General features: G+C 42.2%; 1 protein-coding gene across 5 annotated transcripts in view; it reads right to left on the reverse strand.

Moving 5' to 3' along the window:
* ENTPD8 (ectonucleoside triphosphate diphosphohydrolase 8) overlaps nt 1-15183 on the reverse strand; it is a 185284-nt gene that overhangs the window by 67842 nt on the left and 102259 nt on the right. For all 5 annotated transcript variants that reach the window (XR_003858122.1, XM_029611575.1, XM_029611576.1 and 2 more), the window contains one exon: nt 13447-13564. Coding sequence is in view for 4 of the 5 variants with exons in the window: in XM_029611575.1 (XP_029467435.1) it covers nt 13447-13564 (118 nt within the window). In the remaining variant the exon portion in view is untranslated. The remainder of the gene's footprint in view (nt 1-13446; nt 13565-15183) is intronic.

The raw sequence follows: 15183 nt of genomic DNA on the forward strand, positions 1-15183 counted from the left end.
ATGGGATAAACACAGGGGATCTCTGAGGGAGTGATGGGAATTGTAATGCTAAATTGATTGAGTGGATAGGCAGACTAGATAGGCCATAGAATCTGTTACTGCCATCACATTTCCATGTTTTTAGGAATTTTCCCCCACTGACCAGCTAAATCTGACCCCCTAAATTCACAAGACAGGCAAATTTAGCGAGGCAAAAAGGGGTTTCTCCAGAAGCCATTCCTGGCCCAGACATAACTAGTAAGCACTGATTTTCAGCACTTAAAGCCCCTAACTTAGACTCTCAAGCTAAGCTCCTAAAATATTTTTCTGAATATAAACCCCCTTGTGTTTCAGAGTATATTTAAATGAGGCGGTGGGTTGATCGAAGAACGGGTATTTTTTTAGCTCCTTGCCTGTAGTTTGCACTATCATGCTGTAAGCTTTTCCTTGTGCAACCCCCTCCCGGACGGATCACATATAATGTGAGAGGGTTCAGCACCTAAGAGTGTCAAATGTCTCTCAGTGGACCCAGGCCCAGTGGCCAGTAGGGTATGTAGAATGCCTGAGCTGGATAGGGATCTTTAGCTTAAGAGAATCCCCTCTATGACCCCCTTCTGATTGCTATTTCCCCTTCTCAGGGTGCTATCACATCAGAGAAATGGAGTTCACTCTACAAATATATTCCAACAACAAACTTTTATTTTCTGTTACCACCAGGCAGAGATATAACAATAGAGTGAGAGAAAACACTGATTAGATCAGGATGGTCAGGTTTGCACAGCTGGGCTGTGGAGGTTATAAATAAGACAGAAAGATCAACCTACTGAATCCTTAGTATTTATATAAACTTCTACCTGGATTAGACATTGCAAATACTTTTCGCCACTCCTCTATCATATATTTAAAAAGTACACTCAACTGGAACAATTCCTACAGACTCCAACCTCAGTTTCTCCTCTTTCTCAATAGATTATTCTTCTTATAATCTCAAAATCAATTTCTCCCATCTTAAGACAGTGACTTTCAAAGGGGAGCGCACATATTATAAAATATCCTAAGTATACATATGTGTGCGCTCTGTTTTGCAACTGGGCGTGCACAGCCACGCATATCCGGGTATGAGCTGCGCAAATGCGGAAATTTATTACGGGCACGCATCCGTGCCATGACCAGTTTGCCCAGTCTAGAGCTAGGTCCTCAAAACCCTCCTGGTTCTTTAGCCTGCACGCCCCTTAGTTATTCCAGACCCCTTAAACCACTCAGGGGTGGCTGGTATCTTTTTTAAACTTACACCGCATCCATAGCAGAAGTAAAGTTATGCGGCACTGGACCTGGGCGCTCCAGGAGTGCAGGCACTTGCACGCACATCTCTCGGCCCTACCCTGGAATGCCCGTGCCTGCACACACCTCACCACTTTTTCATTCCAAGTGAGAGATTTGCATATCAGGAGATGTGCGTGCATGTTGGTGACTTTTAAAATTGGGTGGACATGCGCATGTACTACATGCATGCACATCTCTTGATTTTGGCACGCCCAGCTTTTAAAATTCACCTTTAAGTATTTCAGTACTCAGTCAATGGACACTTACAAATTTCTACAGAGAATGGAGATAATTGCTAACGCTTCTGAAGATTTTTCTACCCCCATCTAAGTAAAAGTGTAAGTCTTTCCCAGTGTCCCCAGCTCTCAGTCTTCTGTTGCTTCCTCTCCTTAACTTCTCCCCACTGACTGTTGAATCTTCAGACTCCCCTCCACCTCTGGTACTCAGGTTGGATCCCCTGGTTGCTTTCCCTTGAGGAGAAACATTTACTTCACCTTGGGCCTTACCCCTTGAGGGAGAAAGCCCCTGCAGGATCCCTTTAAAGAGAGGCCACCCCGTGCACACCCAGTTTCCAAATGGGTTCCCTCCAATTCCCTCCTCAACCCAGCATTTTACACTGGATGACCACCCCCTCTATGGGACTTCTCTCTCATCCTTCTTAAAAGAGACATTACCTACACAAGCCATTAACCACTTTCACCACATTGAACACAGTACAAATGCATTGTGTAATTCTACAAGAAGGAATACCATCTACACCAATTTAGGCATAGATTTCAAAATATTCGCAGATAATACACAACTCCTGTTCCCACACTTTTTCTTTAGTTACCCTTTATGTAGAAACCATTAAAACCTGATTAGCACATAACCGTCTAAAACTAAATGCCGCAAAAAACAGAAATTTTACATTTAACGACTGATCCGAACTCTTCCAACCATCTTCCCGCAAACCTAAAATTCAACGGTCATAAAAATATTAATTACCAACCAATCTCGCAGTCTAGGAGTCATGCTTGACACCAGTTTGTCCATGTCTAGCAACATAGGATGTTTTGACAACTTTGGCTTTTATAAATTCAATCTTTTGAAAAGATTGAAACCACTACTACACCACGCTGACTTTAGAACTGTTTTAGCTCTTATAATTTCAGGCTTCGATTATTGTAATTCATTATACATAGAACTTCCAGATTCATCAATTTGCCCACTACAACTAATCCAAAAAGCTGGAGCCCAACTTCTTACAAATGTCAAAATCAGAGAATATATCATCCCTGTTCTTAGTGACCTTCATTGGCTACCTATACAACAATGCATCCATTACAAAATACTGACTTTAATCTTCTACCTAATTCAAAATCCTACCTCAATCTGGCTATGCATGTCCCTTTGCCTATATCAATCTCCATGGCAACTGTGGTCAGCTGACAAAAACCTCCTTCAGGTCCCAGCAGTAAAAATAGCCAGGCTTTTCTTAACAAGAAAATGGGCTCTCTCAATAGCAGGACTCTGGAGCTCCAATATAGTTGCATTGAGACTACTAACCAATCCCAAAGAATTTAGAAAGAAATTAAAAACTTGTCTATGATCTACTTATACCCAAAGCAACACATATCATTTAACTCTGGTTTATGCAATGTATTTCTATTCTGAATACCATGTCCTACCACAAGAGAAATGGTGATGAGAAGATCTGGAGATTGATTATGACTCCAGATGGTGGAATATAGACAGGCTAAGCATGGTAGGGGAGTATACAAAAGAATTTAAGACTGGTATATACCATGACTGTTTGCTATTACTAGGTAAAGGGTTCTTAATACACTTTCTAGCTCTTATAATCATATTTTTAAACTTTGTTTGTAATTAGGGGCAATTATAAGTGTGAAGCCAAAACTCAAATCACATTTTGGTGGTTGAGCAAAATTCAATCTTATTTTGACCTACCTCAGTTTTATAGTCTAAGATTTTATATATAAAACAAAAAAATCAGGCAATATTGGGATTAAACTGTATTTATTTATTTATTTATTTATTTAAACTCTTTTCTATACCAACCGTCATGGTCATAACCATATCAAATCGGTTTACACAGAACAAGGGGGTATAACTTTAGATTTAACAAATCATTTAAAAACACGGAGCAAAGTTACAATCAACAAGGTGGAATAACTTGGAGGCTAAGATAGCCGGAGGAATACTGGAAGGCTTGACGGAATAGCCAAGTCTTGAGTTTTTTCCTAAATGTTAGATGGCAGGGCTCCAGTCTAAGGTCTGTGGGGATGTTATTCCAGATGGCCGGGCCTGCTGTCAAGAATGCCCAGTCTTTAGTTGTAGTATGATGTGTGGCTTTGGTTAGGGGGCTTGCAGAGTTCCTTTGTATGCTTCTCTGATGGGTCTGGAGGAGGTGTGGAGTCTGAGTGGGATTTCGAGGTTGAGCTATAGTTGTTTGTGGATGGTTTTGTGTATTATGGTGAGGGATTTGTGTAGGATTCTGTAGCTTACTGGCAGCCAGTGTAAGTTCCAGAGGATGGGTGAGATGTGTTCTCCACGGTTGGTGTTCGTCAAGATTCTAGCCACAGTGTTCTGTAGCATCTGTAGAGGTTTGGTGGTGGAGATGGGGAGTCCAAGGAGGAGAGCATTGCAATAGTCTATTTTGGCAAACAGCATGGTTTGTAGGACTGTCCTGAAGTCGTGGAAATAAAGGAGGGGTTTGAGCCTTTTTAAAACTTGAAGTTTTTAGAAATAATCTTTGGTCATGTTGTTAATAGCTTTCTTTAGGTTTAGGCAGTTGTCGAGGATTACTCCGAGGTCTCTTACATGTGTGACCTGGGTGTTGGAGTGGGTCAGTGGGGGGGGGGGGGGGGGGGAGGTTGTTGTAGTTGGCGGAGATAAGGAGGAGTTCGGTCTTGGCGGCATTAAGGACCAGGTTCAAACTGGTGAGAAGATGGGTGATGGATTGGAGGCAGTTGTTCCAGAAAGTGAGTGTTTTTGAGATGGATTCTGTTATAGGAATCAAAATCTGCACGTCATCCGTGTAGAGGTAGTGTATTAGGTTTAGATCTGTTAGTAGCTGGCAAAGGGGGAGGAGGTAAATATTGAAAAGGGTAGGTGATAAGGATGATCCTTGAGGTACACCTAGCAAAGATTTTATGATGGGTAATTCTTTATTGTTAATTTTGACTTTGAAATTTCTGTTACTAAGGAAGGAGTTGAACCATCTGTGAACCGATCCTGATAGTCCAATGTATGAGAGGCGATTAAGAAGGATGGAGTGGTTGACAGTGTCAAACGCTGCAGAGATGTCTAGAAGGACTAGTAAGAATGAGTGACCTTTGTCTAGGCCCATGATAATATGGTCTGTTAGGGAGATGAGGAGGGTTTCCGTGTTGCGCGATTTGTGAAAGATATAGGATTTTGTGTTCTTCTAGGTATTCTGAGAGCTGGGTATTGACCAGTTTCTCAGTGAGTTTGGCCAAAAACGGGAGATTGGAGATAGGGTGGAAGTTGGATAGTTCTCTAGGTTTCTTGAGGAGGGGTTTGAGAGAAGCGGTTTTTAATCTGTCTGGGTAGATTCCTTGTGCTAGAGAGCAGTTTATGATGTTAGCCAATGGTCTGGAGATGGTGTCTGGGATAAGCAGCAGTGGTTTTGTTGGAATGTTGTCTGCCGGGTGGCTGGATGGTTTCTGTCTTTTAAGTAGTGACTCAATCTCACTGGATGAAGTTAGTTCGAAAGTGTCGAGATTGGCTCCAGAGTGGTTGGGGGTCTTGGCGATTGTGGAGGGGGAGATTGTGTTGGTGGGGAGGAGTGCTAGGGTGTTCGAAATCTTATTCTGAAAGAATAGTGCGCGCTCACTAGCCTTGGTTTGTGCCTGTTCATCTGGGATAGTCGGGGGGGATGTTTTTGTGATTTGGGAAACGTAGGAGAATAGAGCCTTGGCATCAAATTGGAGATCGTGGATTCTATTGGCATAGAAATCTCTTTTTGTCCATAGAATGGAGGTCCTGTAGAGGTAGAGGGTTCCTTTGTACGCTGATAGTGTTGACGTGCTGGGGGCTTTGTGTCTGAGGTCTTGCTTCAGTTTAAGTTCAGGGGAGAACCAGGGTTGTTTTCCTTTTTGCGCTGGGTTAATTTTTTTAACAACTGAGGGGCATAATTTATTTGCTACTGCTTCTGTGATATTGTGCCAGGATAGCAGGGCTGAGTTGGGGTTGGATACATCCAGGTTTGTAAGTTCCTTGGAGAGATGATCACTGAGCAAGTCGGATGCGCATGTTTACCTAAAGTGTAAGGTAGATTGGTGCTGTGGGGTGTTTGGATGTTCTTTAGTGGTGAGGGTAGTGGATATCAGTGAGTGGTCTGACCAGGGGACTGGTGTGCAGTCTGGTGCAGTATAGAGAGATAGGTTGGAGTTAATGAAAATAAGATCCAGAGTATGACCTGCTTTGTGGGTAGGTTTGTCGATGATTTGATTAAGGCCCATGGCCCTGAGCGAGGTGAGGAGAGCTTCACAGTTGGAGGAACGAGGTGTAGCATCAATGTAGAGGTTGAAGTCCCCAAGGATCACGGTTGGAAGATCCGTGTTGATGTGTTTCGCTATAGCTTCTATGAGGGGGGAGGTGTCAGCGTCAAGTACTCCTGGTGGTGCATATACTAGCAGGATTTGTAGCTGTTTCGATTTGAATAGACCCAGTTCAAGTTTGGAGGCGGACTTGATTGTATGTGAGGTGAGTTTGAGCTCTTTCTTGGTGGCTAAAAGAAGGCCGCCTCCTCGTTTTTTGTGTCTGGGGATTGAGAAGATGTCATATAGGTGTGTAGGTAATTGATTGATTAGGGCTATGTCTGAGTTTTTTAGCCAGGTTTCTGTGATGGCACAGATGTCTGGCTTAGAGTCCAGGAGATAGTCATTAAGGATGTGTGTTTTCTTTATCAGTGACTGTGCATTTAAGAGGGTTAAGGAGAATAAGGTGAGCCCCAGGAGCTGGGTCAGGGGGGAGGTCATGATAGGAATGAGAGATCTGGATGTCCGTGTCGGGAATTCTTGAGAAGAATTTATGCGAGGATCGTGGCGATGATATATGACGGGGATAAGATGGGTTAGCATCTTACTTCTCGAAGTGCGTAATTGGAGAGGTTTGAGTGGGGGAAGCTAGGATGCAGGTGCTGGAGGATATTGTAGATCCAGTTTGCTTTTTCTTGTATCTGTGTTACGTTTAAGTTTGAAATCGGTGTCCTTGTGGAGGGTATGAAACGTTGATATGAGGTTGAGGGAAGGTCTGAGGAGGTAAGCACTGTGAAGGTTCTGTGAGGGCTCTGGTAGACAGTTCTGGCACCAGTTCGCACTAAGGGGCGCACAAAGGGGCTGGCCCCTTTGTCGCGCTCCTTAGGCGCGCAACGCATGAGGCCGTCGGGCCCTTTAAAGGGCTCTGTCGACGCGGTAGCGGCGTCACTGGGTGTGGGCGGGCTTACCACAGTGAGGGATTTCTTTTTTTTCCTCTGTGCCGCTCGGGGTCCAGGGCTGGCCCGAGATGTGGGCCGGTTGCCTCCTGCACGGCCGCTGACTCCCGAGCCTCCCCTGACCCCGATGGGTCAGCACCGACCGTGCGGGGAGGAGGGTTGAAAGGGAGATGGCCGCCTTGAGGCCGTCAGGCCCTTTTTAAAAGGCTCTGTCGACGTAGTAGCGGCGTCACTGGGGATGGGCGGGCTTACCGCGGTGAGGGATTTCTTTTTTGTAGTTTTGTTTCCTTTTTTTTTTTTCGCTGTGCCGCTCGGGGTCTGGGGCTGGCTCGAGATGTGGGCTGGTTGCTTATCAATTACTACAACAAAAACAAACACTCTTCACAGAGTGGGATACAAGCACTTCATATACTCAAAGGTAATTACTTCATATTCATTATCGATACAAACATTTTATTAACCAACATTTCGATGTAACCTCTTAGTATATCATAATATACCTACATTAATATACATATATTATGATATACTAAGAGGATACATAGAAGTGTTCGTTAGGTTACCATGTAAAAGTATATCTGTTAGTGGTGAGGTGAAAAAATAAGGGGAATAGGGAATTTATGATATATTTGTTAAATAGGTGTTAAAACAAGTAGCATTATTATTGGAGAACCTATTTCGAGACATCAATCGGTCTAGTAATTGAGACATGAATTATTGTTTTTATGACTGTATTGTTAGTTTGAGTGGTTGAGTATGGGGTTGAGAATGAGGATGAATGATTTTTTAAGTGTAGATGAAGTGTAATTGAATGGTATTTACAAATTAATATTATAAAGGAGATATGTTTAATTAATGTATTAAGTAGTAATTTCAAAAAAATCTTTTGTAATGAGTGTTTTTGAACAACATGTTTTTGTAATAAAATTATTTTTAATGAGATAAAATGTTTGTATTGATAATGAATATGGAGTAATTACATGAAGTGCTTGTATCCCATTCTGTGTAGAGTATTTTTGTTGTAGTATATATATATATATATATATATATATATATATATATATATATATATATATATATACACACACACACACACACATTCACTTTAGGATGCCAGACTTTATGAAAGTTTACAGAGGAGACAGGAAAATAGGAACCATTATTTTCATTAGTACCCAGTTGCAAGTGTATAGAACAAGGAGCAGAAGTGACAAGGTCATGTAGAGACTGTGGCAGAGGGAACTGGAAGTTCTGTCATTGGATTTAGGGCTTGTAGTCATGTGTAGAAACTGCTATACAATTTCTCCCTCTTTAGTCAACATGAATTTTTTTCTGAGTTGATGGAAATGTAAGGGCCTTAAAATATGAATAATTTGGGACCGATATCTTAAATATATATACATAGTGAAGGTGGTTTTGGTGTTATTGTTTCCACCATACATTAGTCATAAGAGATAGGAGGAGGGAGGGGTAGTCATTTGATAAGTTTATTTAATTTGTTTTATGAGTTGTTTTTATTTGAATGGCTGTAATTTGTTTTATTTTTTTAGTCCTATGAAGTTGATTTTAGTATATTTATTGTATATTATTATTTATTGCTGTGAACCGTTACGATGGAACCCGAGTGACGGTATATAAAAATAAATAAATAAATAAAAATACATTAAATCAAGTATTCTATTTGGCAGTCAGGATTCCCTCATTTGTGAAAAATGCAGAGCAAAGAAAATTGAGAAACACAAGGGACTTTATTCTCGAAAAAAGCTCAGATTAGTTAGTTAATTACATTTGATGAATTTGCTTTTCTTACAAAAACCAAAGCGATTTTTAATAAAAGTGAAAAAATATAGAACACAAAAAAATGTTATTAGAACATAAAACTAATAAAAATCTATAAAACATGTAGTAAAAAGCATCCATAATCATACAGTAGTCAACAGAATAAGAATTATAAAAAGGATAAAAAAAAAAAATCATAAAATCCTATATCAGAAAAGGCCTGAACAAATAAAAAAAAAGTCTTCAGTAGTTTCCTAAATTTAAAATATTCTTTTTCAAGCTGAACCGTGAGAAGTAAAGAATTCCAAAAGATAGGAGCCAGAAAACAAAAGAAATTTCCTGAGTACCCTCATAAACAATCTCTTTAAAATAGGGTACTCAGACCTGATCAAGTTGGAACGAACAAAGTGAGAGTCCTGGAACATACGGTACTAAAAGATTACATAGGTATGAAAGAGTTTCCAAATGAAAGGCCTTGAAGGCTAGACATCCAATCTTGAATTGGATATGGAGAGAAACTGGGAGCCAGTGAAGATCATGCATTGATATTGTACATCATCAAATGATCAAGATTAAACTGAATGGAACTGGCACTGTCCTTAGTGTGCCAGTTTACACTAAAATTTCCTGAAAATGTAAAATGTTTGAATGAGGCCTTTGGTTATGAAAATAGGGCAACAGAATGGAGCAACCGTGCCTCGCTAGAGAATCCACATTTCTCATTCAGTGCATCTGCTGATAACACTAGGTGTAAGACCAAAGGTTGAGTGGTTAATGAAAGTCACCAGAAACCAGAGGTGGAATTTACAGCCTTGATTATGTACATTTAGGGTGTAGTTTATCCTGAGTAATACCTGAGAGGTTTACAAACGCAAGCATCTCCCACACAAGGGAGATGATCTCACCATTTTATAGAATTCCGTGGAGTTTCTGTGCTTCCAACACACCTGTTACCACTCAGGTCTGCATGGATATTTACATTGCCCCTCCCCGCATTTACATCAACAGTGCTACAACAGGAGCTGGCTTGGTGGCTCAATGGCAACTGCCGTACCGGGCCATGCAGAGAAACCTGGAATCTTCTACCAGGCTGGTCATGGGTGGCAAAGCTGCAGAGGTAGTGTTCACAGCCCTGAGGGCAGGGGAGGGATTCTTAGCCATCACTCAACAGCAGCACTCCACGGTCAGACTCAGGATTTACATCAGCTGGGCTCTAAATGGAGCTGTAGCTTTTGGTCCCTTTTGCTGTAATGACTGGGCTAAATGAATAGGAGGTGAGGGGTATAACAGAGGAAATGATAGCTCATGGTGCCATTGCCAAATAGAGGTCAGGTCTGACTGAGCTGGAAACCCAAAGGGGAAGGAGGAAACTCCTGGGTCCAAAACAAACAGGAAAATACTCTGCATATTTTGAATTCAGCCTTTTTAGGAAACATATATGGGGATGCCAATTTATAGCCTCCCCCATGGTGTTTCAGGCCTGTAAGGGAATTTTGAAAAAGAAGTTCCCCGCGGAGTTTCTTTTCAAAATCCACCAGGTGGTTGGCACCATGGTGATGCCAAATGAAATCCTTGCACCTATTTCTGGGGACCTGCACTAACCCCCACCTCCAGCGCCACCTCTAGTCCCCATAAGGAAATGCATGCTTGCTGTTGACAGCACTCATGCTTTTCTCCACATAAGCCTGGGAACAATTTTCAAAAGGGGAAATTTTGTATGGGTAAACACTTTTACTCAAAAACCCTTCTGAAACTAACCCCTTGAAAGAGAGCATAAACTGGTGATGAATTTAAGGAATTGGATTTTTAAAGGTATAAAATATACTGTTAAGAATAAAAATGAGACCTTGTGTTTTTTCTTTTTTTTTTTCAAAATATAGTTTTAGTTATAAACCTTTGCAGGACAGTTTTAAAATCCTATTATGACTTTAAAAAAAATAAAAATACTGTTGCATCACTGCTCACCAGTATCAGAAACCTCAACATGTCCCATGCTGCTAATGTCATTATTTGAGTGTACGGGGACTGAATGTTGAAAAATTGACTGATGCCCTCATCAGGCCTGTGATGGCTTCCTAACAAAAAAGATTCAGTGCTCAACTGAGCTTACATGTGAAATCACTTATTAGTTAGACAATGGTAACCCCAGCATCCGTAGTCAAAATGGATCCTCTGCTTGGACCTGGCAGTTACTCTGTTTTTGATTATGGCATTCATACAATGGAACAACTCTATGCTGAAATCCTACAAGGAATTTTAACATTTTTGCCTGCATACCTTGTTCTTTCTACCTACTTATTAATTCTTTTTTTTTTTTTTTTTTTGACCAGGTAGCTCCCAATTTCCCTATTTTCTTCCAGCTCAGTTAGAACCAATGTTTGATCCTGCCAACATGAGCCTTCATTTTCAACTACCTGGGGAGGTTTCCCCTTATTTTAATAGACCTTCCCCACAACTGTAATAGTCTGGTCATTGCAGCAACAGTCCTGAAGCTGAGAATCAGGCACCAGGCCTCCTTCTAAAACCCTGTATCATAGGCTCTAGACCTGGCCACCAGGTGTCACCCTTAATGATAAGCATGACCCCCATCCCCTGCAACATCCTGAGCCTACTCAACCTGGAGTGCAGAAGACCTAAGCTAGGGATCAAACCAGGGACCTGCCCTCTGGAAATGAACAGAACTTGCCACTGAGCTACTAGGCCAGCTCATGGAGTAATTCTTTTAAATTTTTTTCCTTGCCCTCCCACATCACCTGAAATGGATCACCTAAGATAAGGGATATCAGCTCAGTTACGGTCTGATTCACTAAGGGGCAGATTTTAAAAGGCCCGCGCGCGCCGGCGCGCCTATTTTGCATAGGCCGCCGGCGCGCACAGAGCCCCGGGACGCACGTAAGTCCCGGGGCTTCCTGTCGGGGGCGTGTCGGGGGCGGGGTGGGCTGACGCGGCGTTTAGGGGGCGGGGGCGGCGTTTCGGGGGTGGCAACGTGGGTGTGGTTTCGGCCCAGGGGCGTTCCGGGGCGTGGCCGCGGCCTCCGGAACAGCCCCCGGGACCGGACCACGGAGCAGGGCAGCCGGCCGACGCGCGCAAAGTTACGCCTGCTTTCAGCAGGCGTAACTTTGCCGACAAAGGTAAGGGGGGGGTTTAGATAGGGCCGGAGGGGTGGGCGAGGTAGGGGAAGGAAGGGGGAAGGTGGGGGGAGGGCGAAGGAAAGTTCCCTCCGAGGCCGCTCCGAAATCAGAGTGGCCTCTGAGGGAACAGGCAGCGTGCGCTGGGCTCGGCGCGCGCAGGTTGCACAAATGTGCACCCCCTTGCGCGCGCCGACCCCGGATTTTATAAGATACGCGTGGCTACGCGCATATCTTATAAAATCCAGCGTACTTTTTAAAAATCTGCCCCTAAGAGTTTTCCCCATAGACACAGGAGAAGAGAAAAGCATTAGTGAATTAGGCTTTTAGTGTACATACTTAAGGTGGGTTTCCTGCTTACTAATTTTTCTTGCAGTAGTATGTACTTTACTGTGAAAAGGCTACCAAAGAATGCATTATATTATAAAATGTATACATGCAGTTTTTGTAAATCATGTTCTGAGTTGCATAAGAATTGGTAAAATAGAAATATGATACTACCAGCTTTGTTCCGCTATGAAAATCAAGCCAATTGTACAGTAATGATAATATTATTTTAGTTTTTGCCTGGCAGGTTTCTCCTGCTTTTTTGACCTTCTAGATTTATTGGACCTGAACTCCACTCATTTTTCTCTCTTTTTCTTCTTCCATCTAGTCCAGCCATGGTGACTCCCTCCAGGTATGTGTGCACTCGGTGTCTGACCACTAGGTGTCACCACTTTGCATTGGCTAAGAGTCCCTCATCTGAGGAAGCTATGAGTGCTATCCTCCATAGCATCCCTAGCCCAAGAAGCACTGCCATTGAGCCAGAGTGCTATTGCAATGGTAGTGAGTGCTGTTTAACATGTGCTACAAGATGCATTCTTAGAAACATAAAAACATGAAAGCAGAAAAAAACCATATGGCCCATCCAATCTGCCCATCCATCCAATTAATTTACCATTATAATTCTCATCACTTCCTTAGAGATCCCCTGTATTTATCCCATGCTTTCTTGATTTCAGATCTGTTTTTGACTCTACCACCTCCACTGGGAGGCTGTTCTATGCATCCACCACCCTCTCTGTAAATAAATATTTCCTAAGATGACTCCTGAATTTACCCCTTTCAACTTCATCTCATGACCCCTCATTCTAGACCTTCCTTTGCATTGAAAAAGGCTCACCTCCTGTGCATGGAAACCTTTGAGATATTTGAATGTCTCTATCATATCTCCTCTATCTCGCCTTTCCTCTAGGGTATACATGTTTAGATCTTTAAGTCTATCCCCAAATGCTTTGGAATGAAGATGACTGACCATTTTAAAAGCCACCTTCTGAACCAATTCCATTCTGTTTATATCCTTTTTAAGGTTGCGGTCTCCAGATTTGTACACAGTATTCTAAGTGAGGTCTCACCAGGAACCTATACAGAGGCAATATCACCTCCCTTTTTCTGCTGACCATTCCTCTCCCTATGCAGCCAAGCATCTTTCTGGCTTTTACAGTTGATTTATCCACCTGTTTGGCCACCTTAAGATCAGATACAATTACCCCCAGAACCTGCTCTTCCCTTGTGACCAAATAGGTAGATAAAGTGACAGCAAAAGCCAGAAAAATTCTTGGCTGCATAGGGAGAGGGATGGTCAGCAGAATTTCACCTCCAATACAGTACCTTCATTCTTTACTTTCTGCCCAATTTTTAACTGGCAGCTACTAGAAAAAAGTGACATTACAATCAGTGACATGAATGCCCCTGAACACAATAGGTTGATTTATGAATTAACTTCATACTGACCTTTCACAGCACACATGTGCACTTGACTGACTATGCCTGTGTTGTTCTCCTTATCTGCTGGCCACTGGTAGATATAGAGAGAAGTGTGCGATGAACCAGCATCAAACACCATCCCGTACTAAATGAGGAAACAGACAGTATTATCATCACAACTAATAATAGTGATACACAAAATGCTTTTATTTATTTAAAAAGTCTTCTATACCGATGTTAGTCGAAACATCACCTCGGTTTACATGGAACAAAAGCAACGGAAATTACAAGTAACAGGGGAAGGGTAAGGGGTACAAAAAACCAATAGAGCAGAGAAACATAGGAACAAACAACAAGTGAACTATAATGTCATAAGAACAAGGTCATAGTCAAATTCAGGTCATGATCCATCACATTTTATACTAAGAAATATAATAGAAGCTGCTAGGGGAGAAGCTGTGGCATGGTGCTATGGAGGGGTTGTGGCATAGTGCTTAGAGCAGTAAATTATGTGTCTGCAGGGCTCCTGAGACAAGTTGAAATTTTGGAGCAGCCACTAAGTGTGTGACTCCAGGTAAGATCCTCTCTCTCTCCCTGCCTCTCCCAGTTGGAATCAACAACAGAAGCAATAGAACTAATAGCCAGTCTGCCCCTTCACTAGGACCGTGGCAAGGATATTGGGTGTCTGTTTGGGGATACATTATGGCGCTCCTGCTGGATTCAAGATGCTAGGCTGCTCCTCCATCACAACACTGGCATCTAGGCTCTCTGCTAGACCATCGTCATTCACTGGAGTGGGTGGGAGGGGTTTGCTTCTCCAGGCTGAGGGAAACTTCGGCATCCAAGTGGGGATAGACATCAGAAAAGGTCCCACCACCATCCAAGGAGCTCACAGGTAAATTCACACCAACAAGCCACAGATCTGCAAACCTGTCAATAGGTCTCTACACAGGCACTCCAGACTTGGAGATATTAGCAATGTACATTTGTTTGAATTGAAATGGAGACATTTTAATGACATTTCCCATTTCAATTTGTTTTTAAAAGGAAATAAACGAAAAAAATATTTCATTGTTTTTTTGTTTAAAAAAAAAATTGATGCACTGCTGACAGCACACACCCACCTCAGACGCAAAACAGCCACCTAAAAACTCCCAACCTTCCAAGCCCTTTTCTGGACCCTCCACGCCACATCTTACCCCATTCATGGGTCTTCAATAAGCAGGTATGGTCCCCAGTCGCTCCTGTCCTAGTTTTCAGCTGAGAACAGATGGGGCAGGCATGACTAGAGATCATTCCAGAAAATGGAAGATGCATGTCTGGGGTAAGATGTGGCATGGGAGAGAGAGTGCAGGGGTGCTGACTTACTTTTTTTTACTTTTTTTAATTTTGCAATTTGGTTTCTTTTTTTTTGTGATTTTGTTTTGAATAATAAAAATAAAATTGAACAAACAAAGAAAAGAAACAAATAAAAAAAAGAAGCAAAAAAAAAAAAAAGAAAATGAAATGAAAAAAATGTTCAGAGCACACCCCTAGAGGATACATCTACGACTTGTTTTTGCATTTGACCATCACCAAGATATGATTCCAAACAGAGAAACTCAGATAAAGGGGCAGGCAATGGAGCTGAGCTTGGTAGAGTTCTAGTGATCAGTCATTTTGGATTGTCTTTTGGCTCCCTCTCATTTCTAAATTGAGACTAAACTGGCAAGCAATGCAAGGACCCAATGTAACTTGGTCTCCTGCACATCTTTCATTATACTA

This window comes from Rhinatrema bivittatum, chromosome 8 (assembly GCF_901001135.1).
Source record: "Rhinatrema bivittatum chromosome 8, aRhiBiv1.1, whole genome shotgun sequence".
Lineage (NCBI taxonomy): Eukaryota > Metazoa > Chordata > Amphibia > Gymnophiona > Rhinatrematidae > Rhinatrema > Rhinatrema bivittatum.